The sequence below is a fragment of the Idiotropiscis lumnitzeri genome, chromosome 4, assembly GCF_059441095.1.
Source record: "Idiotropiscis lumnitzeri isolate Australia: NSW breed Sydney's pygmy pipehorse chromosome 4, RoL_Ilum_1.0, whole genome shotgun sequence".
In the NCBI taxonomy this organism is placed as follows: Eukaryota; Metazoa; Chordata; class Actinopteri; order Syngnathiformes; family Syngnathidae; genus Idiotropiscis; species Idiotropiscis lumnitzeri.
This window is the reverse complement of record NC_142394.1, coordinates 5,112,044-5,133,395: the sequence shown is the minus strand read 5'-3', so window position 1 is coordinate 5,133,395 and position 21,352 is coordinate 5,112,044. Positions and strand designations below refer to the sequence as shown.

The 21,352-nt window shown below is 42.0% G+C and overlaps 3 protein-coding genes across 3 annotated transcripts in view; 1 reads left to right on the top strand and 2 right to left on the bottom strand.

Moving 5' to 3' along the window:
* tenm1 (teneurin transmembrane protein 1) overlaps positions 1-5,214 on the top strand; it is a 214,355-nt gene extending 209,141 nt beyond the window's left edge. The window contains exons 36-38 of the mRNA XM_088292837.1: positions 27-733; positions 2,474-2,616; positions 3,695-5,214. Coding sequence (XP_088148963.1) covers positions 27-733; positions 2,474-2,616; positions 3,695-4,450 — 1,606 coding nt within the window. The 3' untranslated portion in view covers positions 4,451-5,214. The remainder of the gene's footprint in view (positions 1-26; positions 734-2,473; positions 2,617-3,694) is intronic.
* Positions 5,215-6,251: 1,037 nt separating this feature from the next.
* Positions 6,252-11,761, bottom strand: LOC148337903 (SH2 domain-containing protein 1A-like). Its single transcript, XM_088294073.1, has 3 exons — positions 11,388-11,761; positions 11,083-11,146; positions 6,252-6,961 (listed from the first exon to the last, which is right to left on the bottom strand). Exons 1-3 carry the CDS (start codon positions 11,522-11,524, stop codon positions 6,761-6,763), a joined length of 402 nt encoding a protein of 133 aa, XP_088150199.1. The 5' UTR covers positions 11,525-11,761; the 3' UTR covers positions 6,252-6,760.
* A 3,054-nt stretch (positions 11,762-14,815) lies between these two features.
* On the bottom strand, positions 14,816-18,794 carry agtr2 (angiotensin II receptor, type 2). Its single transcript, XM_088292407.1, has 2 exons — positions 18,649-18,794; positions 14,816-18,181 (listed from the first exon to the last, which is right to left on the bottom strand). Exon 2 carries the CDS (start codon positions 18,135-18,137, stop codon positions 16,896-16,898), a length of 1,242 nt encoding a protein of 413 aa, XP_088148533.1. The 5' UTR covers positions 18,138-18,181; positions 18,649-18,794; the 3' UTR covers positions 14,816-16,895.
* Positions 18,795-21,352: the final 2,558 nt, after the last annotated feature.

Sequence of the window (21,352 nt, the reverse complement as noted above, 5' to 3'; positions counted from 1 at the left end):
CTAATCGCTGGTCTGCTTGACTCCAGGTTGGTTCCGCTGCGTTATGACCAGCGAGACCGCATCACGCACCTCGGTGAGATACAGTACATTGTGGATGAAGATGGATTCCTCCGTCAGCGAGCCAACGACCTGTTTGACTACAACTCCAATGGGCTCCTGATGCGGGTCTTCAGCCGAGCAACCGAGCACTCCGTGTGGTACCGATACGACGGGTTGGGCCGACGTGTGGCCACTAAGACGAGCCAGGGCGAGCAGCTGCAGTTCTTCTACGCTGATCTTTCACACCCTACCAGGGTTAGCCACTTGTACAACCACAGCAGCAGCTTGATCACGTCACTGTACTACGACCTGCAGGGTCACCTCATCGCCATGGAGTTGAGTAGCGGGGAGGAATACTATGTCGCCTGTGACAGCGTAGGGACCCCAAGGGCCGTTTTCTCAAGCAAGGGCCGTTTGGTCAAAGAGATCCTCTACACCCCCTACGGAGAAGTCTATCAGGACACCAACCCTGACTTTCAGCTCGTCATCGGATTCCAGGGAGGCTTGTATGATCCTCTCACAAGGCTGGTCCACCTGGGAAGGCGGGATTATGACACTCTTGCTGGTCGCTGGACTTCACCCAACCATGAGCTCTGGCTGGAGCTCAGCAAGGAGCCCAGACCTTTTAACTTGTATGCCTTCAAAAACAACTGCCCTGTGGGGAGAGTGGAGGAGGTGACACAGTTTACAACAGGTCAGCTTCCCACCTGTGCACGCGCACATTCATGTCATTGTTAAATACTGATTTACAGATGTACACCTGAGTGCGAGCGCTATGATTTGGTTGAGTTCGGTAGTGTTTTCACTGTTCCTTATATCTTTTGATGGAGGTACCGTGTGTGTGTGATGAACTAAGCCGACTACTGTCTGTTGACTGGTTGACGTAGTTGTCATTTTTTTATTGTAAAAGAATGAAATATCCCTTTATCATTGCTTGGTAAGTCGATGATGGTGTAGTGGTTCATCCGCCTGACTCGTGTGGGATCGGTTCCCCCTCGGTGACGGTGTCTGTGTCTGCCCTGTGACTGGCTGGCGAACTTTTCAGGGCGTGATTCGCCTTTCGCTCATAATCAGCTGGGATAGGCTCCAGCACATAGATGGACAAAGTATATATATATTTGTAATTCATGAATAATGTTTTTGGGGATAAATTAATTGAAATTGACCCTCATGAGGATAAATGGTTTGGATAATGGATGGATGGATGAATAATTTCTCATGGCACCCCATTGAGCTTTCATGGCATAGGAGGTTGTCATGGCACCCTGGTTGGAAATCACTGGTCAATATTACTGCTCTGTGTCTCCTCTCAAATATAATTTGTCGAAACAAATGAAGGAGCTCTATTGTATGCTGTCTTCTTCCAACTGAGGCATATTATTTAGCCTAGTGTATATGTGGAAACCTTCTCCATTCAGAGGGTGGCCTTGCTCAATGCTAGAGTGGCTGTCTCCTAACCTGAAGGTCATGGGTTCAACCCTCAGCCTTTGCCACCATGTCGAAGTGTCCTTGGACAAGATACTGAAACCCGCTCAGTAATTGGATGAGGCGACAGTGGTGAAGCGCTTTGAGTACCCAGCAGGTAGAAAAGCGCGACACAAATGAAAGTTGAAAGTCTTCTTACAATTTGTAAGCCCAATGGGATGGACAGTTTACACATAAGTCTACAGCAGTGTACGTTGTTACATATAAAGTGTTTTTACATTGTCATTCACCAAAACGTGAGCCAATTCTAAATGTACTCATCCAAATCGTACTGTGGCGAACAGCACTACACTGTACTACTTGGAAACATGTGAGAAGTGCCGCATGACAACTATAGCACAACACTCTGTGTCTCTCTCACAGACACACACACGCACGTAGAAAACATCTGCCGTTGAGAATGAGATGATACAGGTGAAGCAGTGTGTCAGAGAGAGAAAATGCAATAGACTGAAGAACACAGACAAGGAACAGGACAGTCTCTGATCATCTTGTTTTTCTGTTATTTTTTTTCATTTTTTTTTTTTTAACACAAGCTTTTATGGTTTGTCCCCTTTTGTCTGTCAAGAACACAGTTTCCCCGATGGGTGAAACAAAAATTTGAACAAGAGAAAGAAATGGAAAAGTGTATCAGAGCGAATGAAGGATGTTGGTCGGGTCATCTCTCTTTCATAACAATGAAACATTAATTTTGACCATCATCACCCCCTGCAATATTATTGTTTATTAAAGAGTGAATGTGTTAGTCACAGAGACACAAATGAGCCTCTGCAGCATATTATGCTCAGATATGGAACAAGTTGACTTTGTGACTGTTTTGCTTCCGACTACGTGTGTGAGTGTGTGCTTTCTTCTCATGTCCTTGGTCAATCACAACAATTATTATTGTCCCCCAAAACACTCAAATTTATCATTATTGTTTGTTTCATTTCTGTGTTCCTGTGTGCAGACATTGGCAGCTGGCTGCAGCTATTTGGCTTCCAACTTCATAACGTTGTCCCAGGTTTCCCAAAGCCTGAGATCAGCCGGATGGAACAAACATATGAACTGATGAAGACTCAAACCAAGACGCAAGACTGGGACTCGAGCAAGGTGAATACCCCATTGCAGTTCTATTTACTGAGTCCAAACTGAAACATTGGGAAACTGGTAATTGTTACTCTTAGCACTTTATATTATTTTTCATTATAACCCACAGTCAAAGTATCCAACTCCTTACATCGTTCACTAGGCCACGCCCTTTAATTGGACAAATACAACTAAAACACGAGTACGTTGGTGTTGTTACTTACGACATGATGCAATGTACAATAATTAAACCCAATAAACCAATAAATTTCTTTATATTCTCGTTGACTGTGTTTGTATATTATATTTATGTGTGCAATATTTATGTATGTATATATATATATATATATATATTTTTTATATATATATATATATATATATATATATATATATATATATATATATATATATATATACAATATTTTTGCTAGTTTTCTTCATTAAAAACACAGAACAAAAAACGTTTTGGCGGGCTGGTAAGGATGTATTTTTTTCTAATAATTACAAAGGGAAAAATTCATTTGATTAGATTAATGTGAGTTTCATATTTGTTTACAAAACAAATTAAACTGAACATTTTTGAAAAGGTAATTTTTTTGTATTTTGAATTATTTCAACATTATAATGAATTTGTGTTAACCTAACCTAATGTAATAAATGAATTAAAAAAATAGACTTGTTAGGAAAATTAACATGAACTTACTAAGGCATGCTAGTTTGGAACACAGTGCAAACAATCTGCATTTTACAAATAGCTATACAGTCGACACCCCCTATATATAATTGACTGTCACTGTAATGCGTTGGAAAGTTTTATTTTATTTTTCTACGATATGTAAATAAAAAAAATCTTCGAAAAACACTGAAAACATTCAATCTGTGTTTCTCCCGATAATCGGAGAAAAAAATCCTGGGAAAATTTAAACAAAAAAACTATATATATATATATATATAATATATATATATATATATATATATATATATATATATACATATTTTTTTTTTTTTTTTGGGTGGGGGGGGGATCTGCAATTAGGTGAATCCATAGATGCCGAAACATGAGTATGCGTGGGTCGACATTAATTGTGCTTCTTCTATTCAGGTGGTTTTGGGAATCCAGTGCGAGCTCCGCAGGCAGCTAAGGCGTTTCATCTCTTTGGAGCGTTTGCCTCTGGTCTCAGCACCCGTTGGCTCAACCTGCCACCGACCAACACGACCTCCTCCCTTTGGTTCCAGGCCCTTCGTTCTCGGTCCTAGCATCCGCTTTGCCCTCTCCCACGGCCGCGTCAGCGCAGAAGTTATCGGCGTGGCCAGTGAGGACAGTCGGCGAGTGGCTGCCATTTTGAACGGCGCCGTCCACCTCGATGGGATGAGTTTCACAGTGCATGGCTGCGACACACACCACTTCCTCCAGTCCCGGCCTATCGAGGAAGACCTAGCTTTGGGTTTAGGGGTTGGTGGACGCGTCCTAGAGAGTGGCGTCAACGTCAGCGTATCGCAAATGAGTGCCATGGTCAATGGCAGGACTCGTCGGTTCGCTGACATTACTCTCCAGCAGGGGGCGCTGTGCTTGTGCATCCGTTACGGCGGCAATGAGGAGGAGGAGAGAGCGAGGGTCAGGGAGGAGGCTAGGCGGAGAGCGGTGGAGGGGGCGTGGGACCACGAGAGGAAGAGGGTGGAGTTAGGCGACGTGGGGACCCGAACGTGGAGCGACGTAGAGAAGCAGCAGCTGCTGTCTGCTGGACGTGTGCAGGGTTACGACGGCTACTACTCGCTGCCTATAGAGCAGCAGTCAGAGCTGTCCGACTGCCCCTACAACATCCACTTCATGACTCTAAGCGAGGTGGGCGGCAGGTAACACTCAAGCGGCTCTCCCACCCCAGCCCACCAAAGACTGCCTGTTTCTACTCTACTCCAATTTGTTCTACCCTTTCTACACTGTATCCCAAAAAATGAAATCATCAAAACAGAACAAGAAGCGAGATTAGGGGAAAAAGATTTTCCAAAATGCCTTTAACTGTGACAGAATGATGGTATTTTATTATTATTGTCTGGTTTCTAACAGTGGCACAAGCAAGTGTGGTTTGGTTGTGGCTTTGCTTTTTGTATCCCTGCTAGTCTGGGAGTTAACTGACTCTTCTGCTGCCCTAAACACTCTTCTTCTCTTTGGATTTTGTTCTGATTTACCCAAACTCAAGACTTTGACGGTTGCCAGTGAATTATCTCCTCATGACTCAAATCAAGAGCTCTCTAGTTGCCATTTACTCCGGATATACTCCCGTTTACATAATGTGTAAGAGAGGCCTTGTCGACGCTGACACTTCCCGAAACGAGGAGTGAACCTCTTCTGGGATGCTGCCTCTGCTGTGCTCCAACAGTAGTTTGTATGAGTGTGTATACTCCAATCAAGAATGTACATAGCCAGTGCTTTCACACTGAGGAAAAAAAAAAGTGCTCAACTGGAAGTTCTGTTGTTCATCAGTGTCAGTATTGTTAATCAATAGAAAGAGAAGTTACATTTTTGCAAAGAATTATACATGGCTATAGTAAATATTCTCGCTGGGAAAAAAAATCTGACTTTATGGCGTTCCATGGCTGATTAAAGTTATTATGTGTGAATAATCTCAGTGCTCCCTGGGATGGTGTTCTGGCTTGTTATTTGCAACTTGTATGTGTGTCCTCACTCGCCTCCCTTGCAAAACATTTGTTGCGCGCTCTTTGTTCTCGTCTCAGAGAGATTGTCGCTCTCAAATCTGTGCTGTCATTATCGCCCATCATTATGGTTCCAACTGAGCCTTGCATGAGAAACCTGCATCTGTCACAAGCGAAGAAGAAGGAGGACGAGGAGCAAAGAGAAAGCCACTGTGGCCGGAAGGAAGAAATGTGACAGCTGAAGCGCAGTGAGTGGGTGGCGAGTGCAGAAGGAGCAGGACCTTGGAGTTGGCTACAGCGCACTCTACAGCTTGTCTCGTCTCATTAGGACATGCCAATCAGGGTACATGTGAACCACTTCCAAGCTTCTCCGCCCCCCCCCCCCCCCCAAAAAAAAGTTTATGCAAAGATTTTTTTAAGCGAGCTTTCACTAATCCACCTCCTCTTCCATCTGCCTCCCCAAGCCACATGCCTCGATCCCTCCCTGCGTCACTTCACCATCTGCCCACCATTAATTGTTTGTGTTTCTCTCGTGGGCTGCGGATGACAGAACCTCACGCTGCATGTGTTGTGACTGCAAGCAGGTGATATACGTTCACGATGAGCTATTTGCGAAGCGCCTTCCTTTTCGTTCCGAAACCATATGCTTCGTTAGATACTTGTCTAGCCTCATCTCGGTGCTGAAAAGAGGGAAAGTCCGGTTGCTAGGAGACAACTGTCCCGGCTGAATGGATGCTTATACTCTCTCCTTCTCTCTGCCTCACGCTCACACTTCTTTTTTTCTTTTTCTTCTCGAGTAGCCAGTAATGTCAATCACAAAAATGACAGTTGCACGTACCCCCCACCCCTCCGCCCCCCATTATACCCCAACAGTCAGCACTCTCCACGGAGCTCGCCACTTCAATATGTCAAATTGAATTTTGTTCCATATAATGCGTCATGTGGGTGTGCATGTGCTCGCTTGCGTGTGGGTGTGTAAAATAGCGAACAAATACTCATTTATGCCGTACATTTCACCCAAATGCTTTATTTTCCTTGTCTCTCAGATAAAAATAAAAAAAAAAACATTAGTTGTCAATTTATGTAAACAGTAATGGATATGAATGTTTCAGTCGGTGAATATTTTACATAACACTTCCTAGTCATGAGATATTTTGTGTGGCACAAAAAAAAAAAATAGAACAGACGCAAGTATACAGTTAGAACCACTGTTATTCATACATTTTATTTGGTCAATCAGTATATTCTAGCTGGATATTTTAATTGAGTCTACTGTGTGTGAACACAAAAGAAATTCACAATCTATTTTTTCATACACGTCATGTTAAAGCTGTACAATGGGCACAATAGCACTAAAGAACATTAACTGATTGTATTTTGATTTAAAGTGATGATATTGTGGCGAGTGAAAAGGGATCTTCTGTTTGAACAAAACATGATCAAGTGTCAAAAGACGATCATAAGCAAAAGACTATCACATTTTTTCCTCATTTTTCAGTCCCTGAGCAGCACACGACTATTGGAGGAGAGAACTCGAGCTGCTGTGCGGTGGTGACAGCCTATTACTGGGCTTCTGCGCCACTGTGGATGTTTGCGCCCATCTCTGGGCAGTGACAGGGTGAAGCAGAGGAATGACTATTCCTTGTCTGGGCTGCTGGAAAGCTGCTATCAAGTTGTCGATTTTACGGAAATATCGTTTCGGCACACCAGGAATAGTCTGAGGGATAACAAAGAAAGAAAGTAAAGCAGTAGGCACAGGAGAATTCATAGACTTCTTCTAGCCAACATGAAAAGAGGAGGATATGACGTGTCCAGTTTAAAATGAGCCAGCTGCACTTCACAAAAGACATCACAGATTGGCCTGGATACAAATGGGCTGTTGCAATAAAAATAAAAAATAAAAGATATATTTAAAACACAAATCTGTTTCATATATGGCACAGTTTGGCAGAACTCTCATTAAAGACAGAGAATTAATAAAAAACAGAATACCTGATGATAGCAGATGGGAAAATAAAACACTGGGGTATTGGATGCTAAATTAGGAAAATGCAGACAGAGAGTTCTTGACTCCCCTATGGCTTTTTCACACGTTGTTTGTCAACAACAACAAAAAAAAACAATTATTCAAGTTGATCATGAGTACATTTTTGAAATGTGTGCCATTATCTCTGGAGCTTCCATTGTGGCCAATTAAAATTGAAACCACACAAACATATGTGGCTTCAAAATAATCAAAAATGCTTGGAAGTGATCCTCTCCACCTGGCAAAATGGAAGCCCGCTTACAGGAGCTAAATTAAACATTTGAAAAGAGAGTGACTTTGTCATCTAAGAACCTTTATTTAGTTGTGATTGCGTTCTATTCTTTTCTTTCAGTCACACTAAAAAAACAAATGCATTTTACAATCATTCAATCAAACACGTAGATTACTTTCTTCAAATCTCCATTCATTTGTACTCTTTTTCATGCCTTCCAGTATTACCGCAAAGAATATTTCATGAAAGTATCGCGTAAATTATTATTGCAGCCCAATCCATGTCTGTCCTCATCAATGTTGCTTGATTGTGTCAGTGTACAACATGATGGCAAGGAATTGTTCTGTGAGTATGTGCATGAATGAGTACGTGTCACAACAGACACAGCAAACAAAATGTCACTATATGTTCACAATGTTTTTCGCCGTATCATTCTTAGACCTCATCCAATTCTGCCAGGTGCAATCTGAGCGTATACATCTGAAGAGCTATAATCAACCCAGGGAAGGTGCTATTGTAGTGGTAGCCACATCAGAAATCGGCACAGCGCCAGTAAAACCGATTCACACATATATATATATATATATATATATATATGTATATATATATATATATATATATATATATATATATATATATATATATATATATATATACATATATATATGTACATATGTGTCCCAACATAAGACTATACGGACCTTTCCAAATGCGAAGCCCTGGATGTCCAGCAGGGTTCGCTCTCTCCTCAAGGCCCGTGACGCTGCCTTCAGGTCAGGCGACAAAGCCCAGTACAGGGTGGCTCGTGCTGACCTGAGCAAAGGCATCAAGCTAGCCAAGGCAACCTACAAGGGGAGGCTGGAGGCCCACCTTGCCAGTAACAGGCCACGGGAGGTGTGGCAGGGTCTACGGAGCATCACCAACTTCCGTGGCAGCAGCACGACCTCTGTAGACCCGAGTGCATCGCTGGCAGAGGAGCTTAACTGCTTCTTCGCTCGCTTTGACTCGCCCCAACCGTCACACCCCCGCACTTCAAGCTCCAACTCCCCCCCACTCATCGTAGAGGAACACGATGTGAGGCGCGCGCTCCTGGCGGTCAACCCCAGGAAAGCTACTGGACCCGACGGAATACCAGGCAAGGTCCTCAGAGCATGTGCCCACCAACTGTCACATGTTTTCTGCAGGATCTTCAACCGCTCCCTGGCTCAGGCAGTCATCCCCTCCTGCTTGAAAACTTCCACCATTATTCCTGTCCCCAAAAAGTCACCAGCCGTCCACCTGAATGACTACCGTCCTGTTGCTCTCACACCAGTCATTATGAAGTGCTTCGAGAGGCTGGTTCTCCAGCACATCAGGGACTGCCTTCCTCCCACTCTGGACCCCTACCAGTTTGCATACCGGGCTAACAGATCCACTGAGGACGCCATCGACACTGCTCTGCATGTTGTGCTGGGCCACCTGGAACGACAGCAGAGCTATGCAAGGATGCTCTTTGTGGACTACAGCTCGGCATTCAACACGATCATCCCAGACATCCTCGTCGCCAAACTGGACACTCTCGGCCTCCCTGCCCTCACACGCATCTGGATTAAGGACTTTCTGACCAACAGACCCCAGACTGTGTTGCTCGGCCCCTACACGTCCTCCACCCTCATGCTGAGCACCGGTTCCCCCCAAGGATGCGTGCTGAGCCCTCTCCTGTACGCCCTCTACACCTACGACTGCAGCCCGGCCCACGGCAACAACACCATCGTCAAGTTTGCTGACGACACGACAGTGGTCGGTCTGATCTCGGAAGGTGACGAGACAGCCTACAGAGAGGAGGTAAAGAGACTGACAACTTGGTGCAAGGACAACAGACTGCACCTTAACTCTGCTAAAACAAAGGAGATTGTCGTCGACTTCAGGAGGAACAAGACGCTGCCGCCCCCCCTCTGCATCGAAGGCGTGTGTGTGGAGAGGGTCCACACGTTCAAGTTCCTGGGAGTACAGATCTCCGATGACCTTTCTTGGACTCACAACACCACAGCAGTGGTAAAGAAGGTCCGCCAACGTCTGCACTTCCTGAGAGTCCTCAGGAAATTCAACCTGGACAGGAAGCTGCTGCTGGCCTTCTACCACTCGTCCATCGAGAGCCTGCTGACGTACTGTGTCTCCACCTGGTACAGCGGCTGCACTGAGGCGGACAGAGTGAGGCTCCAGAGGACAGTCAAAACAGCGCAAAGGATTATTGGCTGCCCTCTCCCCCCACTGTCGGACATCTACACCGCCCGGTGCCTCAGAAGGGCTCTCAACATCGTCAATGACAATACCCACCCAAACTCACACCTGTTCGACCTGTTGCCCTCTGGCAGGCGCTACAGATGCATCAAATCAAGGACCAATAGACTGAGAAACAGTTTCTTTCCGAGAGCCATCTCCATACTGAACTCTCACACACACACGAGACCACCCTAACCTCGCAAAACAGCATTGTGATGTGTTTCTATATGCCCTATTCAGTACTGAATTCCATTGCACTGTCTTCTTTATTTATCTAATTTATATATTTGTCTGTATTATTGTTGTATTGCACTGGAGAGGGGAGCCCTCTAATCTCGTTGCACACTTGAGTACAATGACAATAAAGGGATTTCTATTCTATTCTATTCTATAAGCTCTCTGTATTATATATGCGAATGCTTTTACGTGTAGTGTGGATTGCTGATTGTTTAAAATGTAATATCCCTCTTAATTCGAATCCCTCTCTGTCATGAAATCTTTTTTGGATGCTAGATGTTATTAGATTGGGTTTTACTTTATAGATCACTTGCGTCGTTTTAAAATCTCCAAGATCCTCAAATTTTAATATCTGTGAATTCAGAAACAGATCATTTGTGTAGTCAAGGTCGCCTACATTATTTACAATTGTAATAATTCTTTTTTGCAACTTACATAACAGTTTTGATGTTTTTCAATATTAAAGTCCATTTTTCTCATGGGGAAATAACAGAAAATTATTATTATTTTGCCCCAAGGTCAAATTGGCGACATCATAATGATACTGATTCTGTTTAATCATTTTTGGAAACATTTTAAAAATGAGATACATGTAAAAACTAAGTAAACCACTGTGACCAATAAAATGCAAACGCAATAAATGATTTACCCTATTCAGCGGATGCACATCGCATCATGGAGAAAAGTCATGCGGTATCTGTCAGACTATGAAACCTACTGTAATGGAATGATTAACAATAATGGATACAAAACTGGGCACAATTTTAACACCTCAGAGTTTTGAGGTTATAAGTTACACTATAATGTTTTACAGTCACTATTGTAATTTATCCCAAAAGCGATTTGAGTTGAGATCAAGTTTGCCATATTCATCCACAAACAACCATTTATGGTATTTATGGACCCTGCGTTGTTCACTAACTTTCACTCTGAAACTGTAAAGAGCTTTCACCAAGTTGTACTTGTAAATAAGGATGCAGAAAATTGTCCAAAGTGTCTTGCTATGCTCAATAATTAAGTTTCTAAAACAGTATATTTTAACACACAACTAAAGGCAATCAATTGATTGTGTGTCTTATACCTCTGCAGCCCATGATCCTCCATCATAGCAGCGAAGTCTGTACGCAAAGACAATTCCATTGCACCTACACACGGACACCCACACACAAATGTCACTTCATATACATACAAATTATCTCTCTGTCTATCTATCTATCTGTATGTATATCTACATATCTAGCTCTCTCTCTATATATATGCATGTATGATATTGATCATGATGTCCCTTTGAAGAATTTCAAACATTATTCAATTATGTTAGTGGTTCTCCAAGGTGACATGATGATCAATCAACCAGCTTGAAAAAGAAGTTGCTCTTCTACTCACAGCACACAGAGGCAGTAGACATTGGGTACAGAGTCACTGTTTCGGACCAAGAAGCATCCATCTCGTCCATCCAGAGCCAATCGCCTCTCAGCCTCCTTCTTGCCAATGGGTCCGTGGTAGACAGACAGATTTTCCATCTTACCTTTCTACAGGCGGGTTTACATTCCACAACTGCTTTGTTGTTTTTTCTGTTTAACTTATTCCCAGTATTCTTTACCTGTAGTAATTCTCCTTTTCATATTCAACTCTTTAAAAACTAAACTTTTGGTCAGTGGCCTGACTGTATAGCCCAAACTGGAAGGCAGGGAACCTTTTCTGCTATCTGTTCTTACTCATTCAAATGTCTGTTTGGCTGCTTGAGCTCTGGCTTCTGATCTTTCTAAACTTCTCTTTCTCCTAACCGACACTGACGGAAGCAACTGCTATTTCAACCACGTCTCATCATTCAGTAACCTTCCTGTTTTTTTTTTTTGTTTTGTTTTTTTATTAAGCATACGCATAACCAGAATTTTGTTTGGCCAAGTTAACACATCATCTCAGTGAGGGGAGTCCAAACATTTGTGCATGCGTGATTTCTTTGTCATACCATCCATAGTCAGGGTGTCATGAAATAAAATGTACGCATATGCAGAACAATGCCCCTCACTCTCATAATCAAGCAGGAACAAGTCGAAGAAAACAGCAACATTTTGCTGAGCTTAATTCATTCAAATCATATCTTAAAAACACAATCACACAAAAATCTCTTAATTTGTCACAATTCTAAACTTTGTTTGTTTGTTTTTTAGGTTTGGTCCTGCTTGTATTATTAGTGTCTGTACGTGTGCATTTTCTTTCATGAAACTGTGTCTGTGGATAGCATGACATAAAGTCCTGTGTGGAGTGAAAGTAATGATTTTTATTGAGGTTGACTGTAGGAATCTAATGTTCTATTCTTAAGCGGGTATTAGTCAAGAATCATGGATCCATGTGATAATGGCTGAAAAATCACAGGGGTGGCCTTGGCCACCACCTAACTCCACCTTCAAATTGTGCATATCACTGGCTTCGGGTAGAAGCCTCGTACCTTCCAAACAGTCCTCTTTTCAGGAGACCCCAAAAATATCACGTTAACGTTGTGTCATCAAAGACAGCAAGCCATTTTCAACACTTGAGATTGGTCAATAATAGGGAAAAAAAATAACAACACACGTGTGGGCTGACCATAAGTATATAGTTGTGAAAAAATGGGTAATTTACCAAATTGTGACGCCAGTGATGAGCATTGTTCAGGACCCGCCAACATGACATTCAACAGAATTAGAAACAAAAGTCATTTATATAATTGATTACATAAGCAGCTGATAACATAACATTTTAAAATAGTTGTTGCATTTTGCCAGATAAAACACAACCGGTCATCAACATTAAATTGATCCAACATTAATTTTGTGTTGAACAAATAACATATAACTGCTATCAAATATAATATTGTTTAAAGTTCTTTATTTCACAATGTGGCGACAACCACCTTCCAGGGCTGTAGTGTCCTTCAACACTGACACCTTGACTTGAACTAAACCCACCAAATGAGGCTCAGAAACAATTTGAAATTTGAGTGAAAGTCCCCTGCACTTCTATTTCTGCAAAAAAAAAAAAAAAAAAAAAATGCCAATATTGTGTTAGTCATCATTTTTTTTAAAAAAATGCAACAATTTGGAACAAACAGTAATTAACAGTTTCAGAAATGTGAGACTCTTTTCACTCATTCACAGGCAGGCAACAAAAAACATGCCATCCAAAAGAGTCGCCTGCACTTCATTTTCTCATTTCTCGTTCACCAGGGCCTTTTATTGATCGTGTGTCAAGGACACATACACCTCATCCACCAAACAGCGAGGAAGCAGCTAATGAAGCTGTGTGTGTCTCAACATACTGCAGTGTTGCTCCAAACTCCGCTTGCAATCTGTCCTGTCAGTTGCAGAGTTGCTGTTGTGTCAAGTGTTGCTGTAAACAGGAGCTGCTGATTAAAATATTGAATGTCGTGTGCACATTTTGTTAAGCGTGTGCTATAGCATCTGGTGTGTCACACTGAGATGTATATCATTAGAGGCGAGAAGGCCACATATGCCTACCCCGTGTCCTTCACGCAAATGACCACATGCTCTTGCAGAAAATCATTTTGTGACCTTGAGAATCTTTCAATGTGGTTAGTTTAAAGGTTTCTACATTCACAATTGTATCCTCCGAGTCATCAGTCTGTATCATGGCTCGCCTTCCCTCAACTTGTAAAGATCATGAGCGTGGGGCTTCTGGGCTGACTGTGTGGGGAAGCAGCCAGCACGGCCCTGTCTACCTATGACATCTGCAGCATGTTAGCGCCACCCAGTGGACAAATGGGGAGAAATAGTTGTATCGTGAACAACATATACAGTAGTTTACTTGTTGGTTTGTTTGACAGATTAGATTTAAAATTTTGGAAAAACAGCAGTACAGTCTTTGTATTTTTTTAGCCTGTCACGGAATACAACAAGTTTGCCACAAATCATTCTTGGAGCGGACAACATCAACCAAATCTCTAAAAGACAGCCATTGTTAGGGAATATCGCGCCTCAATAAAATCTCAATTATGGATGACTCTCTATTTATTGTGTCGTGTCATCATCTGTGGAGGTTCAAAAAAGTACCAAGCCTTCTTTGACAAAGTAAGGAGTAGAAAGTACAAATGCTCAGTGGTAAGCGGTCAATTCCTTCAAAGCCTTCTCTGCTGGCCTAACATAATCAAGAAATCATGATCATATTCTTCACATTGATGTCACATTATATCATAGTGTTGAATATTTAGGATTTTTTATCCAATCAGAATTCAACTAGCTCGTGTTGCCAGGCAGATTTCACAATACCATACCAGTAGCACGCACTATTCGTTCGAGGCTTTCAGAAACAATCGTGTGTGAGTAAAGGGGAATTTTACAGTTGATAGACAGTTGCGATAGCCAATCAGATCCCAAGTGGATGACAGTAAGGTCTGCTCGCTGGCCTTACGTTGAAGGTGATGAACGTGTCTTGTGATTGGATACTCACTTGTGAGGGGAGTGTGCTATGCGGAATCAACACACCAGAAAGCTGGAACTGGCGGCTGTTCGAAAATCTCAAATATATTCTTGCTTTTTAAACCACAATGGCTGAAGGAGGGAAAAGTTTGGATTTCATTGCAGATATACTTGCAAGGCCATTTTGAAGATGGTCCTTTCAGGAGAAGCTAGGTGCACCATATATTATTTGTCCAACCGTGGTGTCATAAATAATGGTATTATGGGGGGGATTTATTGAACTCAGACTAAGCAGGACTTGACTGAAGGCCTTGGAGTGAAATGCACGGGTCGCCACTGCAAATACTGGATCTGTTTTGAAATGTTGGGATTAAAAGCAAATTGTCCACACAGTAATAAATACTCAAGTGACTGAAACATTTACTTAAATACAATGAAAAAAATCTATACAAAATGTAACTAGACATGTGAAAAATGTCCACCTTTAATTTACACCACTACCAAACTGTTGTTGTGTGGCCTTCAGCAGAGAAGACAAATACAAATATAAGATATCCCACCCAGTAGGGGCAGGCCGGGTCAGTGGGGTATGTGGAGGATCTATACCAGACACAAGTAGCAGACAGAGACAGTCCATTGATTAGCACAACACAATTGTTTGGACTGAATGCATCATCAGACCATTTGCATAAGACTATGATAGGCAGACTTGTTATGTGCACTGCATTGCAAGATCATTCTGAGGAGGAGGAGCGGCTAAACATATTGCTCTTTTTCATTTTATTCCCAAAAAAATCAGGCAAAGACATATTATGAAATGATACAATACAATGCATACAATCACCCAAACAGTATATTTTCTTAACTGTTAGACTAATAAAATAACTTCATTTCTGTATTATATGATTATTAATTATTGTGTTTTTGCATTTTTAACATCATTGATTAATTTAAGACAAAATCCGGCGGATGGGGTAATACATTTTAAGCCCTGTACATTCAAAATAATGAAGCATTTTAATCACATTGTGTGACTAACTTTCCAAAGATCGTCAATTGTCAAATTCTGCCTTCAAGTGAGTGTGTATTTGTTTAATGGATATATTCTTACTGGAAATCACACCAGAGAGTGTCTACGGAGCTATTTTCAAATATATTTGCCTTTGTTTTACTTAAATTCAGGTCAGTGATATAAATAAATGATATAATTAAATTGGATGAAATGCAATCATGTGCACTATTCGAAATGAGTCTGAGAACTTCAGACTATTCAACTATTTCTTGCAGTGTTACAGTGTTTTAAATTGTTATATTTGAAAAAGACATGCTAAAGTGTGAATTCCTCATGCCTTTTCAAGCTAAAACCAGGATTCACAAAACTTGCCAAGTCATTATCCATGAATAATTTGGGGTTAAGGCAATCCACAAAATAAATAAAATATGACGGTAACAATCTACGATTGACTGGCAACCAGTTTCAGGGTGTCCCCCGCCTACTGCTCGAAGATGTCTGGGATAGGCTCCGGCCCGCCAGGGACCCTTGTGAGGAGAAGCGACTTAGATAATGGATGGATTATGGCAACAGTATGAGCTGAGTAGCCGTGTAAAGTTGACCAATAGCAAACCAAAGCCAAACATTTTAAACCTCACCTTTTAATAGCTTGTGAAATGACATTAGGTATAGTGGATATAAAAAAGTAATACGAATGCTATAATCATAATATTAGCCGACAATATATATTAGACAGCCTTCAGTATGTTGGAGTGCAGTTCCACAACCCAATAAACATATTGTTAAATTAAAAAAAAAATAACATTATCATTAACACACAAGCACTGGGATAAGAAGCAAACCCCACAAGGGAGGGCCTGAGTAGACATTAGTAACAAAAGTTTTGACTATGAGGCAGATGAGATAAATGTGTCCTGCATATGTAATGAAATAGACAAATCACACAATCCAACCAACTAAAATTGTTATTGGGCTTACTGGAAGCTACTGCAGTTGTTTTGTTGAACAATATGTATGGAAGAAACAATAGTCGATTTCCTCCATCCTTTCAGTGCATTCATGGAGGATTCCTAAAGGCTTCATAAATTCATTTTTCTTGTTTTCAAGGACGTGCAAAAGGTGTGGAAAAGGCTACTGCATGAACGTACATCATCATGCTCCACAATGGGCCCAATGGGAGCCTAGTGACCCTCTTTTCACATGCATGTCGGATGTAAAAAAAAAAAAAAAAAAAAAAAAAAAGCTTACTTGAAGGTTACTGTGCAGTAAAAACTGTGTAATTTTAATTCACACGGGATCTTGATAAACAATAAACTTTACTTTTATCTTCTTTGCTCTGGAAAATTATCATTATAAAATGCTCATCAGTTTTGCAAAAGCAGTCTCAATCTTCACATTACGGTACATTAATTTGCTCCTCGCGCTTCTTATATCTGCCCGGTGTAAAGTTACCTCACCAGTCATCTAAGCATGTGCAGAGGTTTCAACAATCGCCAGATCTTTCAAGTCACTGAGTTTTCGGGAGAAAGAACTGAGCCTAGTGCTGAAGGAGCCCCTCTTCTGACTGTGATCCTCCTCACGTGCCTTCAAATGCACACACAGACCCTTACTGAGGGCGCCCAGTCGGCCCCGGAAATGGTTCCCGATGAAGCAGTACAGCACAGGGTTGATGGCAGAGTTGGAGAAGCCCAAGCAGAGGGTGAGGGGGGTGAGATTCTGGATGGCCCACTGTGCCCAGCAACCGTCCAACCAGTCTTCACTATTTAGTATGTCTAGAAATGTCACACAATGGAAGGGGAACCAGCAAAGGAAGAAGGCCAAGACAACGGCAGCCACAGTCCATAAAACCCTTTGCAGCCCCCTTCCCTCCACGGGTCTGCCTCCACTGGAGCTTGGGTTCACGCATGGGGTCGGGGGTCTCTCCGGTTTACTGCAGCTGTCTTGTGACCCGGAGGATTTAAACCCGCTGCCAGAACGCAATGGTTTGCGCAGGCTCACCAGGCCAGAACCAGCCAAGAAATGTCTGCCAATGGCACAGTAACAACAAGTGATGATGATCATTGGCAGCAAAAAGCCCAGAAGCACTTTCATCCAGGCCAGGACCCGATACCAGATGGAATCCGGATAGATAATCACACAAGCTTCTACGCCATAGGCCTCGATGTAGTGGGTGTCCCTCAGAACCATGGTTGGCGCCGTACAAGCTAGTGCCAGAACCCACACCAGGATGCACATGAGCTTGGCTCGCTTCAGGTCTCGAACACTCTGAGAGCGCAACGGGTGCACCAGAGCAAGGTAGCGGTCCATGCTCATGCAAGTGATGAAGAATATGGACGCATACAGGTTGAGATTATGGAGACTTCCGGAGATCTTGCACGCGACTCGTCCGAAGGGCCAGCTGTAGCCTTGCGAGTAGTAAACAGCCCACAGTGGGAGAGACAGTAGGAACAAAAGGTCCGACACGCAAAGGTTCAGCATGAACGTGTTGGCCACAGTTTTCCTCGAGGCGCTCGTGTGGGCCAACACAAACACGGCCAGTGTGTTGGCGATGATGCCCAGAACGCAGATAATGCTGTAGACGGAGGGGATGATGGTGGTCATTGGGACCGGCGGCCAGTCTGTGCAAACGGACGTGTTCTCACTGTTTTTGCTCGTATAAGGAGAAAAGGTGGAGTTGAAACTCAAGCTGTCATTTGGGACTGCCATAACGGAACAATTCCACTTGCCTTCTTTCAGCGCGCCAAGGTCAACTGGAAGGAAGGAAAAATGAAATTCAGCGGCCTTTTATGGATAAGAATTTGCGTTTCCGTGTGATAAACTTAGCATTTGGCTCAAATATATTACTGGCTCCTCAATACAAGTTAAAACAACTCTTTTAATGAAACCAAAAAAGAAAAAAAGACGTGACGTCTGCCTATTGGATTTCACAGAAACGCACATTCTGTATTAACACCTGGAAGTATGGTTTGAAACATTCATACCATATATGAACAGAGTGTCAAGTTGAATTTGAATTTAAATGAGCAATTTAGAAGAAGAAGCTGGTTTAGTTGTTTTGAAGAAGAATACGTTGTTAATAGAGAAAAAAAATCTAATTCAAAGAAGGCTGTCAAGGAATGCAACAGGGAGAGATTGCATCACTTTCGAAATTCATTAGATAAAGTTGTTTACACTTGTAAAATGTAACATCATTCATTTAAGCAATAACATTTTGTACCTCAAGAGTTTGTTGGTCCAGTCCGATCAGCTGAGCTGTTTCAATGCCTCATTTGGCTAAAGTCCATGTCTTTTCATTGGCCGGCTTCTCGATGGAAGAATCCTGAACCATGTCGTGCTTCCGAGCGTGTGAGCGGTGGACACGGTCTGGAGCTTCTGAGAAACCAGATGAGGCTGCGAGGGGGCTTATAGCCCCCATGATGATTGCACAACAGGGGAAGGTGCACGCACACGTCACACTGTCATCATCAGAGAGGCGGAGCCGTACCTGGAGACAAGCCAATCTGCACAAATATATCCTTTTCATTCTACCCCTCCTATTTGGTCTCTAGGAACAGGACAAACAATGAGATAATCAAGTCAAGATGGGAATTTTGCATGCATGCAGCCACATTGCCTTTTTATTTCAGTTATTATACTTACAATTTAGTGCTTATTGCATGTAATTCCAATCTGTTGTGTTTCTTATGACAGTAGTTAGCAGTGTCTTAGTGTCAGCCTATGTGAAAATTCAAACTATTGTGGTACATGCGTCGCATAGCTGGCTTTCATGTTGCTATTGTGAGGTGGTCCTCGGCCAAAGCAGCTGAAAACACCCAGACTGCTTGTGCAAGTTCCAAGCCTTGATAAACGGCGGGATTTCACCATCATGCATTTAAAAAAATGAGTCATCGTATGAGTTGAGAAGCAAGGCTTTTTAATGTTAAGTTAACAAAGGAACAAAATTCATTTCCAAGTTGGGCCCTGAGCTGTTGAGGTTTAAAAGGTAGCCAAATGACCTTAACCCCACCAGGACCTGTGATATGGACGCTACTTGTTAATTATCCTCGCACTGCATTACTCTGCCAGCGGTCAGATAAGCCATGGGAAATATTTACTTTGTCTTGACGGAAGTCAAGGCAGCCGCTGGGGCATATGGGGTCGGGTGGGCGGGCAATGAACAAGGAGGAGGGCGACCATGTATTGCAGGGCGTGAAAGTAGAGATGGGAAGGAGAAAGAAGAGGGACCGAAACAGTGAATGCGGAGATCCTCTCCAGTGGTTTTTCATTAAAGCCTCCGGGGCAAGTTAATGAGGGATGCACGCAGTGCTCTATGACTGATTACATCACAGCTCCGATGATCAATGGCGTGAGCATGTGTGTGTGTGTGTCTGCTTTGATGCAGTACTTGGTCAAGCTGATACACTTAATCTAACTCTGCCATGCACGCGTCTGTTTACGCGCCTGCTCAGATGTGTGTGCACTCTGCTTCATTGACTATTTATCAGAACGTGACGTGTCCTAATAGCTGTGAGAAAGCTGATGCTGAGGACGACAGATGAAGGCAAATGGTCAGATAGCAATCGTCATATATATGAAGGTGTTCGATTATCTGCATGTTGGGTGTCATGCTGTTCATATTTATGTAAAACAATGAAATAAAAATATGCATGTTAAACAACCTTTGGGTGTTGGGCATTTTACTTACACTGGTAATTTTTTATTTTTATTTTTACTAAATTATTTAATTGGAGATGCAAGTAAAAGTTCCATGATTATTTTTTTGTGCTAAATACAAATTTACCCTCACATTTATACATAATTATAATAATGTAATATAATATAATAACAATAATGTAATATGAACAATAGTAATATATAATAGTGATATTTTTAAATGAAGGGTACATTTCAACAACAGGTGCTTTTTTCTAAATCAATATTGCTATAAATTACAACACATGAGTATTGCACAATCGTTTATTGGTCAGACTTAAAAATAAAAAATATATATTTATCTCACAAACCTGATGTGCTGGAAAAAAAGTAAAGACATTTTTGTCAAATCATCATTCAAAATAATTTTCAGGACACAATAAGCCATCTCTGATTGTATTTTACCGCGGACCAGTATTATTATAGCACCGCGATTTTCTACGTTTAGGGGACATTTCAATAGGTAGTCATAAAAAACAAGTCCAAATATATATGCACTATTGTAAATATCAAATATTTTGGAGTGCTGTAGAGGATTTGTGTTTGTGTTTGTCCATCTGTTTGTTAGTTGGCAGGCTACTTCCTGGTTCATGAAGGCGGACGAACAGATGGCCAATTATGCAATTATGATTCTTAGTGGGTGGGCAAGTTAGTCAAGGGGTGAAACCTTTACTCTTCTTCAAAGTGGGTTTTTTTTAGTTGCCCAATTCTAATGTATTACTATTACTTAATTTTTAACGTGCCAAAATACGCACAACCGACAACACACACTCACACACGCGCGTACACACACAATATAATGGACAATATAATTAATATCAAATCAACACCTCTGGAAAGTCCCACGCAAATAGTGTCGAAGAAAACGGTAAAAATATTTTGGTCCTTGTAAACACATGTTGCTTGATACAGTTTCTGTATGGGTATCATTATTTTGTGCGAGTGGTCATAATGATGTGTCTGGTTCGGGTACTGTATATTCTCCCAGTAAAATTGTGTTTCATCTAATGCTCTCATTTCTTTCTTTTCCTTTCGCTTGTTTTTAACTCAAAGTGCTCCTTTGACCTTTGTCAACATTTGCCGACTTTCTCCTATCTGCAGCGTGCTGACGATCGATCTGTGCAAAGCTGTGCACTAGTAGACACTTAACTTTTTTGGAATTCAAGGCATCCGAGCATGTGTTTACCCCCGCAAACATATTGTAATTTGCCCTTGGTTGCGCTTGGCCT

Coding starts and splice junctions, on each gene's coding strand:
- LOC148337903 (XM_088294073.1), bottom strand. CDS start 11,524: ATGGAAAATCTGTCTGTCTACCACGGACCCATTGGCAAGAAGGAGGCT. Junction 11,147..11,387: donor GTCTACTGCCTCTGTGTGCT/GTGAGTAGAAGA, acceptor GTCCGTGTGTAG/GTGCAATGGAATTGTCTTTG. Junction 6,962..11,082: donor GAGGATCATGGGCTGCAGAG/GTATAAGACACA, acceptor GTTATCCCTCAG/ACTATTCCTGGTGTGCCGAA.
- agtr2 (XM_088292407.1), bottom strand. CDS start 18,137: ATGGCAGTCCCAAATGACAGCTTGAGTTTCAACTCCACCTTTTCTCCT.